Source organism: Trachinotus anak, unplaced genomic scaffold (assembly GCF_046630095.1).
Source record: "Trachinotus anak isolate AG129_WGS33_773 ecotype Australia unplaced genomic scaffold, CSIRO_AGI_Tana_v1 ptg000014l, whole genome shotgun sequence".
NCBI lineage: Eukaryota > Metazoa > Chordata > Actinopteri > Carangiformes > Carangidae > Trachinotus > Trachinotus anak.
Window position 1 is genome coordinate 9,026,249 of NW_027273865.1, and position 17,307 is coordinate 9,043,555.

The 17,307-nt window shown below is 37.9% G+C and overlaps 2 protein-coding genes across 2 annotated transcripts; one reads left to right on the plus strand and one right to left on the minus strand.

The window, feature by feature from the left end:
- The first annotated feature begins 2,819 nt into the window (after positions 1-2,819).
- LOC139632410 (olfactory receptor 13G1-like) lies at positions 2,820-4,896 on the plus strand. Its single transcript, XM_071497329.1, has one exon. The coding sequence runs from the start codon at positions 3,958-3,960 to the stop codon at positions 4,894-4,896; it is 939 nt and encodes a 312-aa protein (XP_071353430.1). The 5' UTR covers positions 2,820-3,957.
- Positions 4,897-15,156: 10,260 nt separating this feature from the next.
- LOC139632005 (olfactory receptor 52E4-like) lies at positions 15,157-16,237 on the minus strand. Its single transcript, XM_071496714.1, has one exon. The coding sequence runs from the start codon at positions 16,224-16,226 to the stop codon at positions 15,291-15,293; it is 936 nt and encodes a 311-aa protein (XP_071352815.1). The 5' UTR covers positions 16,227-16,237; the 3' UTR covers positions 15,157-15,290.
- Between the last annotated feature and the right edge of the window lie 1,070 nt (positions 16,238-17,307).

The following is a 17,307-nucleotide window of genomic DNA, read 5'->3' on the forward strand; positions in this document are numbered from 1 at the left end:
TAGATATTCAATGTCAATCCCATAAGTCAGAACCAGATCAAGGGTATGGTTAAAAGAGTGAGTGGGTTCATTAACATGCTGAGAGAAGCCAATTGAGTCTAATAATGAATTAAATGCATGACTCAGGCTGTCACTTTCAACATCTACATGAATGTTAAAATCACCCACTATTATGACTTTATCTGTGCTGAGAACTAACTCAGATAAAAAGCCTGAGAACTCAGATAAGAACTCAGAGTAAGGGGCAGGTGGACGATATACAGTAACTAGTAGGACTGGTTTAGATACGATTTATCTAATATTGGATTTACTATTGTGTTCATATCTGCACCAATGATAGAATAGTGATCTGATAAATCACTGAACATATTGGATAATGTTGAATTTTTAATTTTTTATCATATTCTGCTGGTGCGTAAGTGCGAACAAAAACAATTCTCATATTGGATATTACTGCTTTAATAAAGGCAGTCCTGCCTTCATTGTCATTACCGGAGTCAGTAATGTTTATATCTATGAACACAGGATTACAATTACAACACCTCTTGTTTTGTCATCTGATGAGGATGAGGCTACAACCTCATATTTAGTGTTACTGAGACTGTTCACTGACTCCTAAGTAAGGTGTAATTCCTGAATCAACCCAATATCATAATAATCACAACATCACTTTCATTTGTGGTCTACCCAAAATATAACGGGGAGAAAAAAAATCATGAAAATACATATATTTCTGTTTATTTTTCCATTATGCTATTAAATCAGTGTCATTCAAAGCAAAAGTCCATTACAATATAATCCCAAAAAGATACGAAAAAGGGGAAAAAGGAGGAAAAAAGAAATAATGTGGTGAAAGAAAATGTTATGTACCGTCCTGGGAAAGGTGAGTTGGTCATCATGGCATGTCTGCTCCAGCATTCAGGTCCGGCAGAAAGTCCAGGTTCAGGTTGTTTGCAAATCTTTCTGCATCATCCACACTTTTAAAGAGCATAATTTCCTTACTGATGGTTACCTTAAGAGTTGCTGGATTAACATTAGAAATGGAAGAGACCTGGTTGCTCACAGAGACACAGAACCTCCTATTGGATAAGTAAGATAAAAACCATTCAACCCACCCAGTTCCTCAGTCTATCTAACAGGATGCTGTCATCAACTGTGTCGGAGGCTGTGTTAAGGTCCAAGTGTAGAAGAACTGAGCACATGCCATCAGCAGCAGCCATTAAAAGGTCATCAGTAACACTGAACAGGGCAATCTCAGTACTGTGATATTTCCTGAAGCCTGACTGAAACTTTTCAAAGACGTTGTTGTTTTCCATTGCAAAGAGAAGTTGCTTGGACACTATTTTTTCTAAAATTTTTTGATATAAAAGCCAATTTGGAAATTGGTCTGCAGTTCTGAGGGAGAGAAGTTAAAAACAGGGAGCAAAGTGGGACTGACAGATTCTATTACTTTTAATAGAAACCTAGATGGTAAAATGTCAAGAGGGCTTGAGGACACTCATATTTGATACTGTATCTAAAAGAGAAAGCTTTATATGCTGGTGGGTGGCACTAGTGGACAGAATGGAGGCTTCAAAGGGAGAGAAAAAGAGTTCAGTTCAGTGACCGGCGCTGTGTCCAGGTGTGCTGGATTCGTGAGCTGTCATGCGCATTTGGCAGTGGAGATAGCATGAAGAATGTTTGCAGCTACAGCACAAGTGCCCTGTGGACTGGGGTGAATGTCATCTCAGTTAAAAAATGGTGCACGCTCCCAGAAAAGATTAAAGTTAAATATATACTGCGTGATGGTCACTCAGATTGTAGCCATTTGTTAAGAGTGAGCAGCTTTCCAAAACACCCTATGCCTCGATGGAGAGAATGGATCAGCCCAGAGATAAAAACAGTTTTTGCAGTCTTTGAGTACTCTTAAAAGACTGTTAAAATTATGCTTTACTACCTCGACCTGTTCGTTTGCAATACCGTTGGTCTCAACATGGATAACAACATTTTTGGCATGATGATATTTACATAGAAAAGACAGGATCTGTTGGACCATGTCCTAAACCTTGCCACGGGGGAAGTAATATGTTGTGGCCGTCTTTGATTTAACATTCCTGACTGTTGAATCGCCAATAACCAACAAAGCAGGAGGCTTGGTGGTCTGAACTGGAGAGGGGAATACAGCAAGTGGACTACTTAAAGCTGGACGTCAAGGGGAACATGGAAACATCAACTCCCCGGCTCAGAGACCTGGAACGGGGGGGTGATTGCAGGGTGAGGCGTGAACTGCACATAGCTGGGTTATGAAGAGGGGTATGTCATCGAGAGCGACGGTCAGCAGAAGAGATGGATTACTTGGGCACAGCCTTAAGAAATGGAGGGGGTAACAAGGGACCACCAAGCTTTAAAGATTATGGTGGGATGCAACACCTGGCAAGTGGGGAAAATCTTGCTCGTTCAGGATGAAGAATTTGTTCGTCAGCTGGAGGGCCTGAGGTGGATGGGGGGTGAGAGGGGAGCTTCCTACTATGTTTACCCTTACAGGCAGCAGTCCATGCCTTCCTTTGGCTAGGACTGGAGCTAACCAGGCCTTGATCTTAACTTAGCTATCTGGCAACATCCAGATGTGGGACAGTTTCGTCCAGTTCTTTGGCGGTTGAGGTGTTGGCAACAGGGCCCATGGTGACCGAGGAGTCTGTTCGTTTCTTTATCAATGACTTCTCTCTTTCCCTCCCACTCTCCTGCTCTCCCTGCTCAGTGTGTCTTATGTTTAGTTATTTCTCTGCCTCCTGTACTAACAATGATGCATGTAATGAAAGTACTTTATTTGTCGTAATGGAGGCGAGGTGGTATTCAAAATGTTTCTCCCCTTACCTTGCAGTTCCCGAGCAGCCGGGAAACCAGAGAGGCTCGTTCAGCTGCCCTTAACAAGAGGTGTATTCTTAAGCTCCTGGTTGGCAGCCATATACGGTCCTATGTACCAGCTTTATACCCAGTCTTTTCCAAAAAAAGTTTCTAAATGTTGTTATAATGTGCTCAGTTGGCAAAACTGCAGGCCATAAACACCCCCCAAATAGAACCTGTTTGCAGCAGAAGCTCCAAATCAGTGCAGGGGCATTCAGCTGACCAGTTGTGGAAATATGATCAGTCGGTCAGTCAGTTCGTGGCATTCCACATTATAGGTCTGACCCTGCTGTTGCAGTCCAGCAAACAACTAACCTGACATTCGTCTCTTTGGACTGTGGGAGGAAACCTGAGCCCCAGAGGGAAACATGCAAACTCCACAAGGAACTCTGCAAAGTCACCTGGTAAAATATAATATTACACAAACATACTGTGTCTGACATTTGTTCAGTTTTGCAAATACTGGTTAGTATACAAAATTGCATACTTACGAGGATTACTAATTGCTTGTTAATGTTTTTACATCAATAAACTGTGATTGAAGCTGTGTAGGTGTGTAAAAAAAAAAAAAAAAGGAAGAGCATGTATCCGGATTTCCCAAACAAGTCTGTGAAGATTCTTAGTCATAACATATATGAGGAGTCATTTGGGCTTGGGACTTTTTTTGTGGGCATTTTTCATAATTTTTTTTCATGTTGATGTTTCACATTAAAGTTGAATTTTCTACTTGAACAAACAAAGCACTCATTCACCCTTACACTCACACACCAGTGGCAGCCTTTGTGTGCATATTCACCTGGGAACTCATCACTCAAACTCAAATCAACATCAAGTGCGACTGGAGGAGGGCCCTGTCCAATTAAAGTTCCTGTTGTAGTGAGCCTTTAAAGCCTAAGTCCTACAAGGTATCTGCTAAACTTTGTTGTTGAGAAAGCTGTTTGAGGGAGCTCAGTTAGATCTGACTGACTGTGACTGACTGACTGGTTATGATTTGCAACATGTTGAAGGATCTTTTGCTTTGAGAAAGGTTTTTTCATCATTATTCTTTTTTTTTTTGTTGATGTTTTGTTAAATATGCCTTTACAAAATGCTTCAATCACAGTAACAGAATTTATCATAGGTGGTTTTGACAAAACTAAAAGGCCTATGTTAGTTGGTGTATTAATATTGATTACCTATGTTCTAGCTGTTGTAGCCAACATGGTAAACATACTCTTCATTGTTTTTGACAAGAGATTACACAAACCAATGTATCTTCTGATTTGCAACCTTGCTGTTGTTGATATTCTGTACACCTCCAGTGCTAGTCCAACAATGATTGGGGTTCTAGTTGCTGGTGTTAATACCATATCCTATGTACCATGCTTTATTCAAATGTTTGCTTTCCACTTGGGAGGGGTGATGGAGATGTTTGCTTTATCCGTTATGGCATTTGATCGACTGGTTGCTATCAGTTGTCCTTTTCAGTACCACAGTTATTTAACAAATTCACGTACCCTAGTCCTTACCTATATCCTGTGGATTCTTGCCTGTTGTATTGTGGCTATTTTGCCTGCAACTCTGATTCCTCTCCCTCACTGCCACTCAACACTGAAATACACTTTCTGTGACTATGCTGCCATAATGCGAACCACTTGTGTCAACCCCAGTTACTATTTCAATATGATTACCATCATATTATTTTTTCTCTTATTTTTCACTTTCAGTTTTATTTGCCTGTCCTATTTTGGAATCATATATTTTGTTAAAATATCCTCAAACAGTGATAAAAAGAAAATAGGCAGCACTTGTTTGAGTCACTTGATTGTGGTAGCATGTTATTACAGTCCATTGTTTATCCGCATTGTGTTGACCAGGATAGGTGTGGTATTAACTCTTGAAGCACGCCATGGCTTAATGATTGGGGCAATCCTCGGCCCTTCTCTCGTAAATCCTTTTGTGTACTGTCTTAGGACAAAAGAAATTAAATATAAGATCTTTAAGATATTCAAAATTGTTGAGACATCTCAGTAGATTCTTGTGAATTCACTTTCTTAAAAAAGTTGCTAAAATGATGATGATATAGTGATCTATGCCTTTTCTAAACTATTTATTCTGGTCAGGGTTGTGAGGGATAGGAACTTATTCTCACTAGAATTGGGTGGGCAGGTCAGCAAAAACAAATTTATGGTCATAATCACATGTACCTGCAATTAACAAGTAACCTTACATTCATGTCTTAGGACTGTGGGAAGAAACCAGAGCATCAGGATTAGTGCTGTCATAGACTACCTCCTCTGTTTAGTGAAGGTCATTTGAGTTCAACATAGATGGCTTCTTTTACCCCTCTTTCAAACCATCAGTCTCTTGCCAAGAGGTGTACATTGTGGTGGATGGCTGAGTCCTAACCTGAGGAGTGGGATGTCCTGTGTTATGCCATAAACCAAACGGTTGTTTTATTTCCCAAGTGTGCACATCTGTGCACTTTTCACTGCAGCTTCTGCCTCAGAGTGTTACTCGGCTTGAAGTGCACAGGGATTCTGTGTGGAGTATTTTTCAGATACTCTGTCCTGCATCTTTTTGTGGTTTTGATGGATGCCTAGTTTGGGTAACCACATGTTTGAAATGCTTCACTGGTGTGTTTTTGTTCCTTCTCTTTCCCCTCTGTCCCTGTGGGGAAATTCTGAGCTTGATGGTGTGGCGTTCTGATAACGTATAGATAATAATAATAGAGATTAGCCACTGCTGTAGACACTGATGAGCCCATGGCACAGCTGTGCTTCTGTCTGTAGAAACCTTCCTGATGTTGGAAATAGGTGGTAGTCAGGCAGAAGTCAAGCAGGGCAAATATGTGGCCTGGGGTGAGATGTTGGACAGGGTGCTGTCCTGCACAGTCCTTTCCTTATAGTCTTTACTTCTTCTAGGGTGGGAATACATGTGAAGAGTGAAGCGTCGTCGTAGAATACAATTGGTTCATCTGAGTCCAGTTTTCTTTTTTTTTTAGCCTCGTTGGCAAAATCCTAGGAGTTTAAGTCGTGGAGTATTACCAACCACCAGGGTGAAGCTCCTTTCTTGTGTAACTTGGAGAGTCCATAAATGCAAAGGGTAATTTTTAAAACAAAATGCCAGTCAGTCGCTGGTTTGAACTGTTGGTGACAAGATTTTCTTTTTGTGAACAAGGTCCCTGGTATCTTAAAAGACAGCACTTGTTGTAGAAACCAGCTGCAAGTTGTGTGATGAGAACTGATCCAGATGTCAATGTTCTCCCACAATGATCTGTATTTCACTTCCACATCTGATTATCTGAATGTAATCAGATACAAGGAGAGTCTATAATAGAGCAAAAATAACTAATCAGTGTTAAGTGTCAGCATTGGCATCATCATCATTATTATGTAGCTGTGCTCTTAAAAAAAATAATACTTTGAATGTGCTTAGTAATAACTAAACATAACATTAGCATAGCATGTCACACTATTTGAGGCCATAATAGCAATTCACAGATGTCACTGCTGCCAGCTGCTGGTGAAAGAGAAAGTCTCAGTCGATCATTTCTGTGCACATCATCATCACAACCTATACAGGAGCAGAAAGCAGTTATCAATATGCTACTACTATTACTACTTCTATTACTACTACTAATAATAATAATAATCATGATTATAATACTGTTAATGATGATGATAAATTGGAAAGTACATTTTTTATTTCAAAATAAGACATTAACTGTTTCTCACTTTTATAATACACACTATTGTAATATCCAGATTTTTGCATAAATAATTACAAAAGATCTACATTTTAAAACAGCAATATGTAAACTTATATTCTAATGTTAATTGTACACACTTATGCAGTTAGAAATATATGTACTGTTGGTGGCCTGCAGTAAGGCATGTGCTGACAATGTTAATCAAAATGCCTCATTGAAAAAAAGTACTGTCAGTTAAACCGAACAGAAAGCAAAATGTTACAAATACTGTGGGACACAGCTGCTGTGATAGCATTACCAGTGTGACTGTAATTTGTCCTGTGTTTATGGTGTGTGCATGAAAGGGCATATCGAGCAAACACAATAGTTATTAGATGGGTAATAATAATGTTTGGATGTTGAGAAAAAATGACTAAATCCAAAATTAATTTTTACTCCTGCAGTTGCAGCAAAATAAATGTAATTAATTTAATCTAATTTGTGAATGTTAATGTCCTTTGTTATGTCTCATTCATTCCCCAAAACTGATATAAGTTAATATACACTTCATCACAAAAATGGCTGCTACAGTATATAGTACACTCAGACTGTTGATAAAGAGGAGCTAGGAAGAAAAGGCAGTCGATCGTGGCTGATGAAACTATCAGTTATAGGTGTTGAAGACTGGGAAGCTCACTGAGAATACCTGGTGAACATGTGAGGAACAGCAAAGTCATAAACGCATAGAAAACTAGAAACAGCATGGGAGGAGCACTAGTGGGGCCAAGAAAGGACAAGATGGAAATATATATATATATATATATATATATATATATACATATGTTATTATTTCTGTCTGTATGATGGAGTGTTTAGTCAAACACTAAACCCTGGATGTTTAGAGGAGCCAAAATGATCTCCATATACATATCTCTAGAAATGACCTGATTGATGGTAGAGCCTATCCAACACAGGATTTTGAAGGCCGATGCCGATTGTGATATTTGATGGTTTGAAAGATCTCATATGTCAGCTGATGTTATGATTATTTTTAGTAGAAACATATAACACAAACAAAGATTCTTGATCTGTCAAAATGACTGGGAATAAAAAAAACGTCATTAATTCTGAAAAGGCACCGTGTCTCAGAGACAAAGTACTGGTATAATATCTTTGGTGAAAATCAGACGTGTATCCATTGCACTGACTGTAACTGTACTGACATGGGTGTACTATTGCGTCATTAAGGCAGAATGTGGCCCTGAGAGCAAATTCAGAAAACATCTTCATCAATTTGACAACACGTCCCCTACAAATACTCAAAACACAACAGAAATGTTTCCGGCAGACACAAAAAAGTCATAAGGGGGAGCATCCCTGTGTCTCAGCTGGTAAGTACCATGAAGTGGTCCATGAAGGTGTGGTCCTAACTGCAGTAGCCACAGGTTCAGGTCTGAGCCATGGTTTTTCCTGCATGTCATCCTCTCTCTCTCCCTGACTTTCCTGTTGCTATCAAGAGTAAATAACTTAAAAAAGAAAAAAAGTGATGAACCTGACACACTTGCATGGATGCATTATAATACATGTTTCATAATACATCCATATGCATTTGTTCAATGCTTTCACCCTCAAAAGTGTATTTAGTTGTGTTGTGAATAGTTGCAGTGCATGTGTTGCCAAACTGATGAAGATGTAGATGAATTTGCTTGTGTTTTGTCTATTTGCATGTGTTTTCTTAAGTTGCAGTGTGTTGAGCTCTCAGTGCCACCATAAGAATGAGTATAACGCTATACTTAAATGGCCACCCTAAATGTCAGTCTGACAGTGTATTTTAATTATCATTCCATTCGTCGTAATGTATAACGTGTGTGTATTGTGTATTGTGTATTGTGTGTGTGTGTTTGTGTATCTGAGTGTGCACAAATTTTGGTGTTTGCAAACATTGGTTACATGTGGGGGGATGCCAACCTGAAAGTACAGAAGTAATACTATTACTACTACTACTAATGATAATAATAATAATAATAATAATAATAGTAATAATAATAATAATAATAATAAGTTAAAACATTTGTGGGAAAATAAGCCAAATATCTTGACATTAGCAACTGCATAACCTATTGGTGATTGCTCTGATGATTGGCGATCATTGTCTATTGGCACAGCCCTAATTTATAGTGAATTTTAGGAATATCCTCTGCTGGACCAAAAGGTTTACTCCTTCAAATAGTCTTACATAGACATAGACTGTAAATTTAGAATTCAAATAGGTTTTTACAGTTTAAAACAATATTTTCCCACATTAAAATGGAAGTTCAAATTCGGAATAGAAATCCTTTTACAACACATCTAACATTTCTATTTAGCTGATTCAACCATATGAGAAAAAAGACAGATTTCAGTTCTTCTGAGTATGATTAAATCCATCATGTGAAGAGTTTGAAGTCTGACACCGTCTCTGGCATAAGATGGTGCACATAAACTTATACTGGCCAAAAAGAGAGAGAAACTCTCAATCAAATATGTGTATGTTTTATTTTGCAATGGTGATATATCATTAATTTATAGAATAGATATAAATGTGACAAATTACAGTATTCTCAAAATACACTCAATCTGATGTTCTCATAAAACATTTAACAGTGCTCTAATACAACCAGAAATATTACAGTGATAACTATTGTAATATTAATGTTAAACAAATATCAGGGACCAGACAAAAAAGTACAATGTCACTGTATACAGTATATTATCATACTGTGCAACTGTAATTACAACTGAGATGTGAATACAATCCAATGGTGAAAATTAATAAAAGTACTGTAGTTATAGTAATTTATTTGTTTATGTACTTGAAGTTAATTTCAATATCTCAGACTGTACTTTTACTTAAGTGGATTTGTGATTGTGTATTTCACTAGACTACATTATTATGTTTTGGCACTATTAGGTTATTCTAATTCGGTGTGCTTTGACTATCTTATTACATGTATGTCACACTTTGAGAAAGCTTTCTTAAAAAAGAAAGTATTTTCACTTAGCATTTCTGAATTGTGGAGCTATTGGTTTATTCGGGGCCAATAACCAACTGTTACTGCAAGAACTGTACATCTACTTCAGTAAGATATTATACTACAATTTCCATGGCTAATAAAGTGTTGCACTCTTTAAAAAGTCTTTCCTTATAAAAGACAATGTAGAGGTAAACCACACTTTAACTTTCAAAAGCTTACCTGTCTGTCACAGTTGGAAATGTTGCAAAACTAAACAGTAGCTGTTTACTGCACTGTGTCGCCAAACCCTCTGAGGTTCATTACCAGAGCTAAGTACCGAGGATACATCACTCCAGAGGGCAATGTGTGACACATCTTTCCGATCAACAGTTCGTAAACAAAGAAGTCATTAACCTAACGAGCAAAGTTAAAGAAGGAAACAGTAATGAAGTGTTGGTAACCATGACACAACAGATAGTTGTGCCTCACTTAGTAACAAAGTTCAGTAGGAGAAGAAATCAACAGACAGGTGATGACATATTCACAGCTAAATAATCAGATGTCTTACATCAGACCCATATACTTCTACTGTTCATAACATACAATATAGAATGCATGATGTATAAGGAGCCAAAAATGCCAAGGAAAAAGGAAACAAACAACATAAAAACAAAGCTGTAGTGTAACTAGTTAACGTATTTGTCAAACAGCATCTTCAAATACACTTCTTAGGTGATTCTTGAGTTCTTGGGTCCATTAATTTAATGCCTCTGTGCATTAACAAGCTATGGAATGCATGGGTGTATTAAATTTTACATCCTTGTAACAATGACATATTACTAGTAGTATAGCCTAGTAGTTTGCCTTTTGGTGTACCTGTTATGTCTAGAGATTTATGAACACAAAGAGGAACAAGGCCTTTTGGGATGTTGAGACAGGCAAGGACGAAAACCAGAGAAGGAATTCCAAACAGGCAAACAAATCCAGAAATTCATGGCCAGGAAATAATCCAATAAAAATGCACAAAATCCAAAATGCAGGAAAAACAGGCAGGGGCAAGTGTACATGGAGCCTTAGAATGGAGCTGGAAGTTGCAGGCAAACAGCCCAAGGGCTGGGCAGGGGCAGAGCAGAAGACCTCAGGCAGATGGCCCGAGGGCCAAAGAACTGGTGAGCAGGAGACCTCAGCCAGACAGCCTGTGGGCTGGAGAGCAGGAGAGCTGAGAATCTCAGGAAGACAGGCAGAACTGCTAGGGAGGATGACCTGGAGTCCAGGCAGAAGTGGGTTCGAAGGCAGGACCACTGCCACATCATCACTGCGGTCTCCAGAGGCCAAACAGGAGGCCAAAGGCGAAGGCGGTGTCTCTCCAAAAGGGCAAAGTTTAGAACCCAGCACAATGGAGATAGGCAACTGGAACACCAGGCAGACAGCCCGACAATCTGGCTGGTCAACTCCAGTAGTCTGGCCGTTAGTTTGTTAGCAGGAACTGTCGACTGAAGATCAGGAACAGGTGTGGCCAACTTGATGTACAGCTTGTCATTGATTGTGATGGTGGGCAGCAGAAGCTCTGTGTTCTTATAAGTTGGCAATAAGTAGTGATGGTACGTATGAAGCTGAGTGTGAAAGGTTGTGCCAGATAAAGCCCTGGCTCGAGGCTTGTATTGCTCTGCAAAAAACCATGTGACATGACAAAGAAGGCCTTGCATTGCATGGGGCATGTCACCGGTTCATTTTAAGGTGCCCTTTCCTAAATAAAGCAGTAAACATTTGTAGTATAATAAGTTGGAGTAGTAGGATCAGGAGTAGGAGTAGGAGGAGGAGCAGTAAGGTTAGTATATGTGTAAATTGTTATTTTTTGGTTGTTTTTGTATTCTTCCCCACCCACTGCAGCACCACTATATCCCAAGCACTGAGTTCCAACGAATAATCGTTATGTCATGCATTTTAATTACATTATTAGATTACAAATATTTTTAATTGTAAAATGATTCAATATCTGCTGTGTGAAGTGTTCAGTAATGGCTAAAAAGTGTTACGTGAGGTTACACTGATCTTGCACTTTGACAACCAAAATCTTATCAGTTCATCCTTGAGTCCCATTGGACATTTGTGCCAAATTTGAAGAAATTCCCTCAAGGCGTAATGGAGATATTGTGTTTGCAAAGCCAAAACCATGTTTTGTGAGGTCACCAAGACCTTGACCTTTGACCTTTAGCCACCAAAACCTAATCACTTTGTCCTTGAATCCAGATGAACTTTATTTCACCAAATTTGAAGAAATTCCTTTAAGGCATGAGGGAGATATTGTGTTCACAAAGCCAAAAACATGTTTTGTGGGGTCACCACGATCTTGACCTTTGTCCTTTTATGCCTCCAGCCCAGGCTGTCACTGGCACGGAGGCATAAAAACACAAAGGCTGGAAGTAAAACAACTCAACTGACACACAAGATAAGTAATTTCAAAATAATACAGGAAATGCTGAACGAGGCAAAATGCCCAGGTAGTCCAGGCAGATCATGACATTAAATATCAATATTGGAGACAATGAAATGTTATTATATGTTGGAAATGAACTATGTAGATAATTTGTGAGGTTATAAAATCGAGGTGTAATATCAAATTTTACCACAGTGTGGAGACATTAGTCAAAGTACATTTGTGAGAATGATTATAAAATTAATCAGTAATTTTTCTGGTTATAAATTGCAAACTTCAAGAATCATATTTCAAATCATGTGTTCCATTGGTGGGGACCACTCTTGGACTATACAAAGAGCCTTTCTTTCAAAGACTGTGAATGTGTAATGCAACATCAACAAATTCAGCTTAATTTCACTTAACCTCAACAAACTTGACGTCCCATATTGCAAAGTACCTGTGGTATTTTCAATACCTCCTTTTCTTGCTGCAACATAGCTATCCCTCTGCTGTGTGAAGACTCTCCCTCCTGCTCTTTTTCTTTACTCTTCCATTTCTTCTGATTGCCCTCCATCCAACAAAGTTCCATCCATCAATTAACTATATTGCTTATCCGGCTGGAGCCAGTCTCAGCTGACATTGGGCAAGGGTTGGGTACACCCTGGACAGGACACCAGTCTATCACAGGGCTGATGCATAGAGACAAACAACCATTCACACCTACAGGCAATTTTAGAGTCTAACCCAACGTGCATGTCTTTGGACTTTGGGAGGAAACTGGAGTACTCAGAGGGAACCCACACAGACACAGGGAGAACATGCAAACTCCACACAGTAAGGCCCCAGGCCCCAGGTTGTGAGGCGAGAGTGCTAACCGCTGCCCCACCGTGCCACCCCCATCACAGTTCATTGCATGAAACACATCTATCTACACAAACATAGCAACAGTGAAGCACATGAGGGAATATTACTGTTTTTGACCTTGTTTCAAAAACTCTCCTCTCTCTCAATTGAAGTTCACCCTCACACACTGGAAAAGTTGACATTTTCCACTTTAATTCATAAAGGCTCATTGCGTAACAACATATACAGTGGCATCAGACAGTCTTTAGACACCATTCACTTGTGTTGTAGATTTAATTTCAAATGAATTAAATTGCTATTTTTGTACCATCAATTTGCACTCAGTAACCCATAATGAAGCCACAACAGCCCGGTTACAGAATTTAACTGAATTTACATTGATGGGCAAAAGTAGCAATTTTAGCCACTGAAAATTAAAGCCACAGTAAGTAGCTATTCATTTTGCCACTATCTGCACATTTAGGATACTTGCAATGTGGTTGTGGTCTGCTTTGTTAGTGGTGGTCACATTTTAGTGTCAGGGCATCAAAGCTATCAGAAATTCAAAATGACAGTCAGCAGATATGTAGTCGAAATATAGTGTAAAATGGATGACTGAGGGGTTAATGTGCAAAGATAGATTTTCAGTTGTGACTGAGAAGATTTTTTCAGTTTTAAACACTCTAGTTAAGGCTGTTTCCAAGTCTTATGTAATACCATGAACAATAACATATTATATGTGTGTTTTTGTGTATATATGTTTAACTTAAATATTCAGACTTATTTGACTTAATTTTACAATAAACAGTAACCTATAAGCACCAATTCAGTGGAAAATATTAGTAATCTTAATAAGAATCTGGATCATCTTTATTGGCCAAGTGTGTGTTAAAATACAAGAAAAACTGATTGCCAGTAGTTTTCATTGTACTTGTACACAGTATACAGAACAAATGTGCTGTACAGGAAGATAAAGAGACACAAAGCCAAAACTTGCTATGTGCAGTTATTTTTTATTTGCTAATTATTAAGTAATCAGTGTTCTGTAGATGTGTGTATTAGATGATGTAATTCGCTCATTTGGATCTATTTTTAACAAAATATAAATAGGTAAGGGACCAGGCTATGGTAACGGTCAATACTAATAGCAATACCAAAAAGTAAAGTATCACAGATTTAAGTTTCTGTGGTTTGAATTATATCCAGAGCCATATATTATTAGTAGTAGTATTTTTGTCCTTAAGTTTTGGGCTTCCTTTGAACTTGCTTAAATGTTATGATTTACTTTTATTGCCGGCTTTAGTTCAGTGTAACTATACTATAACTATGAATAAATAACTAGCACCTTAAAGCCTCCATTATCTTCTATTGACCTCAAAAGACACAAGAGGGCAGCAAGTCACACAAAATGCAGCACATACATACAGTGTTGAATTCATGCGCTTTCTGTGTATTTGTTGGTATGAATGAGTTAACTGTGTACTGATGGCGCCCTCTGCTGCATTTATATTGTGACTACACAGGGCAATATGAAGGGGTGATGTATTATGGAAGGTTCCTTAATAGATAACTACTACCTATTGTTTATATTTTGACAGAAGATACTGAGCAACATATCAAGCTGCCAGTGACCTGGATGATTAGCAACCCTTACAGCTAGCTTACTGTTTGCTCCATTTCCATTACACATTTTAAGCACTGAGTCATGCCTTTGTCAGACTCCATGTTATGCTCCTCTAATAAGCTGTAGATCAAAATTTTACATCAATTTCATATTCATTTGGATCAATTGAATGTTTGCCAGAGCTGAGTACACATCACATATCAAGTAACTTAACAGGTTGTAAGAGGTATTCTCATTTCAGACTTTATATTTCATGCCTTGGCATTTGGACAACCTTTTAAGAGCATCACATTAAAACAAACAATAGTAAGAATTAATGTATATTAACATGGAAACAGCAAACAAAAAATCAATTCATGCATATAAACTACATATCATCAGAAACAGTGGTGGTGTGTAGCTAAATACATAACATTTATGCAAAATATCTCATATTTGAAGCAATAGTAGAGAACAAAGCTCTAAATGCGAGTCCTAAAGTGTATAGCTGACAAACAATTGTGATTTATTTGTAAAAATGTTTGAAGTGTGTGCAACTGCTGGAGGAGGGAAAATGATCAGCATCAGAGAGGTAATTTGTAACCGCTTTTAAAGCATAATAGTACAGTGAAAAAGCAATAATGAACTATGTGCTCAAAATGCAGCATTAAAAAGTTAGTCAAAAGTTAATTACTGTCAAACACATTTTTTGCTGTGGTTTTCATATGCATTTGTAGCTATAACTATAGCTGAAGCTGTGTTGTTGTGGCAAAGAATGTATTTGTCACGTTGCAAAACAAATAAAACATTGTTGGTGGAAGAAGAATATCACAATTGTAAAAAGTTTTAGGTCACAACGTAATAGGCACTGACAGAGCATCAACTTGGAAGGATTTTATTTCTAAAAAAGTTCACTACTTTTTCTTTAATTTCTTTTGTTTTTAGTCCATAGATGATTGGATTCAGTGTTGGGGGGAATATTAATGTTGACACACCCATGAATCGCCTCAAATGTGGTGAAGTATTATTTATTCTGTATGATATGATGGTGAAAAGTCCAAGGCACTCCAACAGGAGAAAAACTATTAGGTGTGTAGCACAGGTCTGCAGAGCTTTAGTTTTTGTGTCGGATCGCTTGGATCTGAAGCATGCAACGAGAATCTGGAGATATGTATACAAAATCATTCCATTAGCTACCACTTGTGAAAGAGCAACAATAAAAAGTCCATAAATGTTATTGATGGTTGTGTTGGCACAGACCAGAGACAGCAAAGATGGATTATCACAGTAGGAGTTAGTCATTTCTGATCGACAGCGGGGTAAACGCAAAAGCAGAATGAAAAGCACAGCTATTAAAACTAAACAACTTATCCATACAGTTGTGATTATCCTCATAATATGAGCATTAGTCATAACAGTGTTGTATTTCAAAGGACAACATATAGCAATGTATCTATCGTACGCCATAGCAGTCAGAATAAACACTGTACCTCCTGCATAGATGTGGATAAAAAAAGCTTGGGCAACACAAGCTGAGTATTCCATTGTCCTGCTATTGGTCAGTATTTCTTTAATAACCTGTGGAAAGAGTGCTGTGGAGCCTATAAGATCATTGATAGGAAGGTTGAGCAAAATTAGATACATGGGCTGATGCAAAGATTTGTTCAGTACAATGGTGAGGATTAGAGTAAGGTTGCAGAAAACTATGATCATGTAGCTCAGAGTTGCAAAAAGAAATGCAGGAACGACACTTTCAGGAGGGAGATTAAAGCCACTTAGCACTAAAGTAGATGATGTGTTGTACAGGTTGTCCATTTTTGTGCTCTTCCTCCCTAGAACATTGAAAAATGATTAGTCATTTCATTATTAAATTGCAGAACTATTTCATGCACAACATCACTTCATCAAGAACATGAATAATAGAGACATAAGACATAATGAGACAAGAAATTGATTAAGAGATGATTATATAAAAAAATACAGTTGCATTTAAGTTCTGGTTAACAACTTGTAAAGTGTTACTGCTAAGGACAGAACTAACCACATTAAAGCCTGAAATCGTTGTCACCACTTCACCTGGAGTCCACATACATTTCACACATTATATGTAATATACATAAATAATATGTTATAGTGTATTGGGTTAAGAGATAACAGTACATCCATCCACTTCTAAGCTACGTAAATCATCACTGAACAGCACTGGCAATGCTGGCAATGGCCAACTGCTAAGCTCTTCAGAGGAATTCCCACTTATATAGACATGATTTTTGTTGAATGCTGGGCAGCTCCCAGGAGTTTTCTGGGTTATAATAAAGTTTATCTTTAGATTGTCATGGCAGTCACTGACTCACAAGGGGCTTTGTAAGAATATGACTTATAGTTACATCACCATCATCCTCACAGTAACAAAAGCAAAGCCAAAATGTTTGACTTTGACACAGAGACAGATTGATAAATTCTAAGTACTTTTTCCTGTTGAAAAATGCTAATTCAAGTGGATTTTAGAATTTATGCTGTCTGATTATGTATACATGTGATTATGTGTTGAAGCTATGGAGGTCATAATTTTTATCCCCATGTTTGTTCAGGCGTCATCCATAAAGTTATGGATGTGGTCCTAATGGGTGTCCTGACAGCTGGATGAACAAAAAAGCTTGAAAATATATGGAGCATCTCTGAACTGCTCTTTGTTTTTACATCATAAGAAGTGACTGCACATAAGAATGTAATGTCTCAGTGTTTTACAACCATGTATCCTAGAAATGACATCTATACACAACTAATTTGCAAAACTAAATGAGGAAATGTTGTTATTTAACATATCCAGCAAGTAGCAAAAACATTGAAACTGAGCATATCAGTAAAATGTTAAAATTGTATTTTATGTGTTATC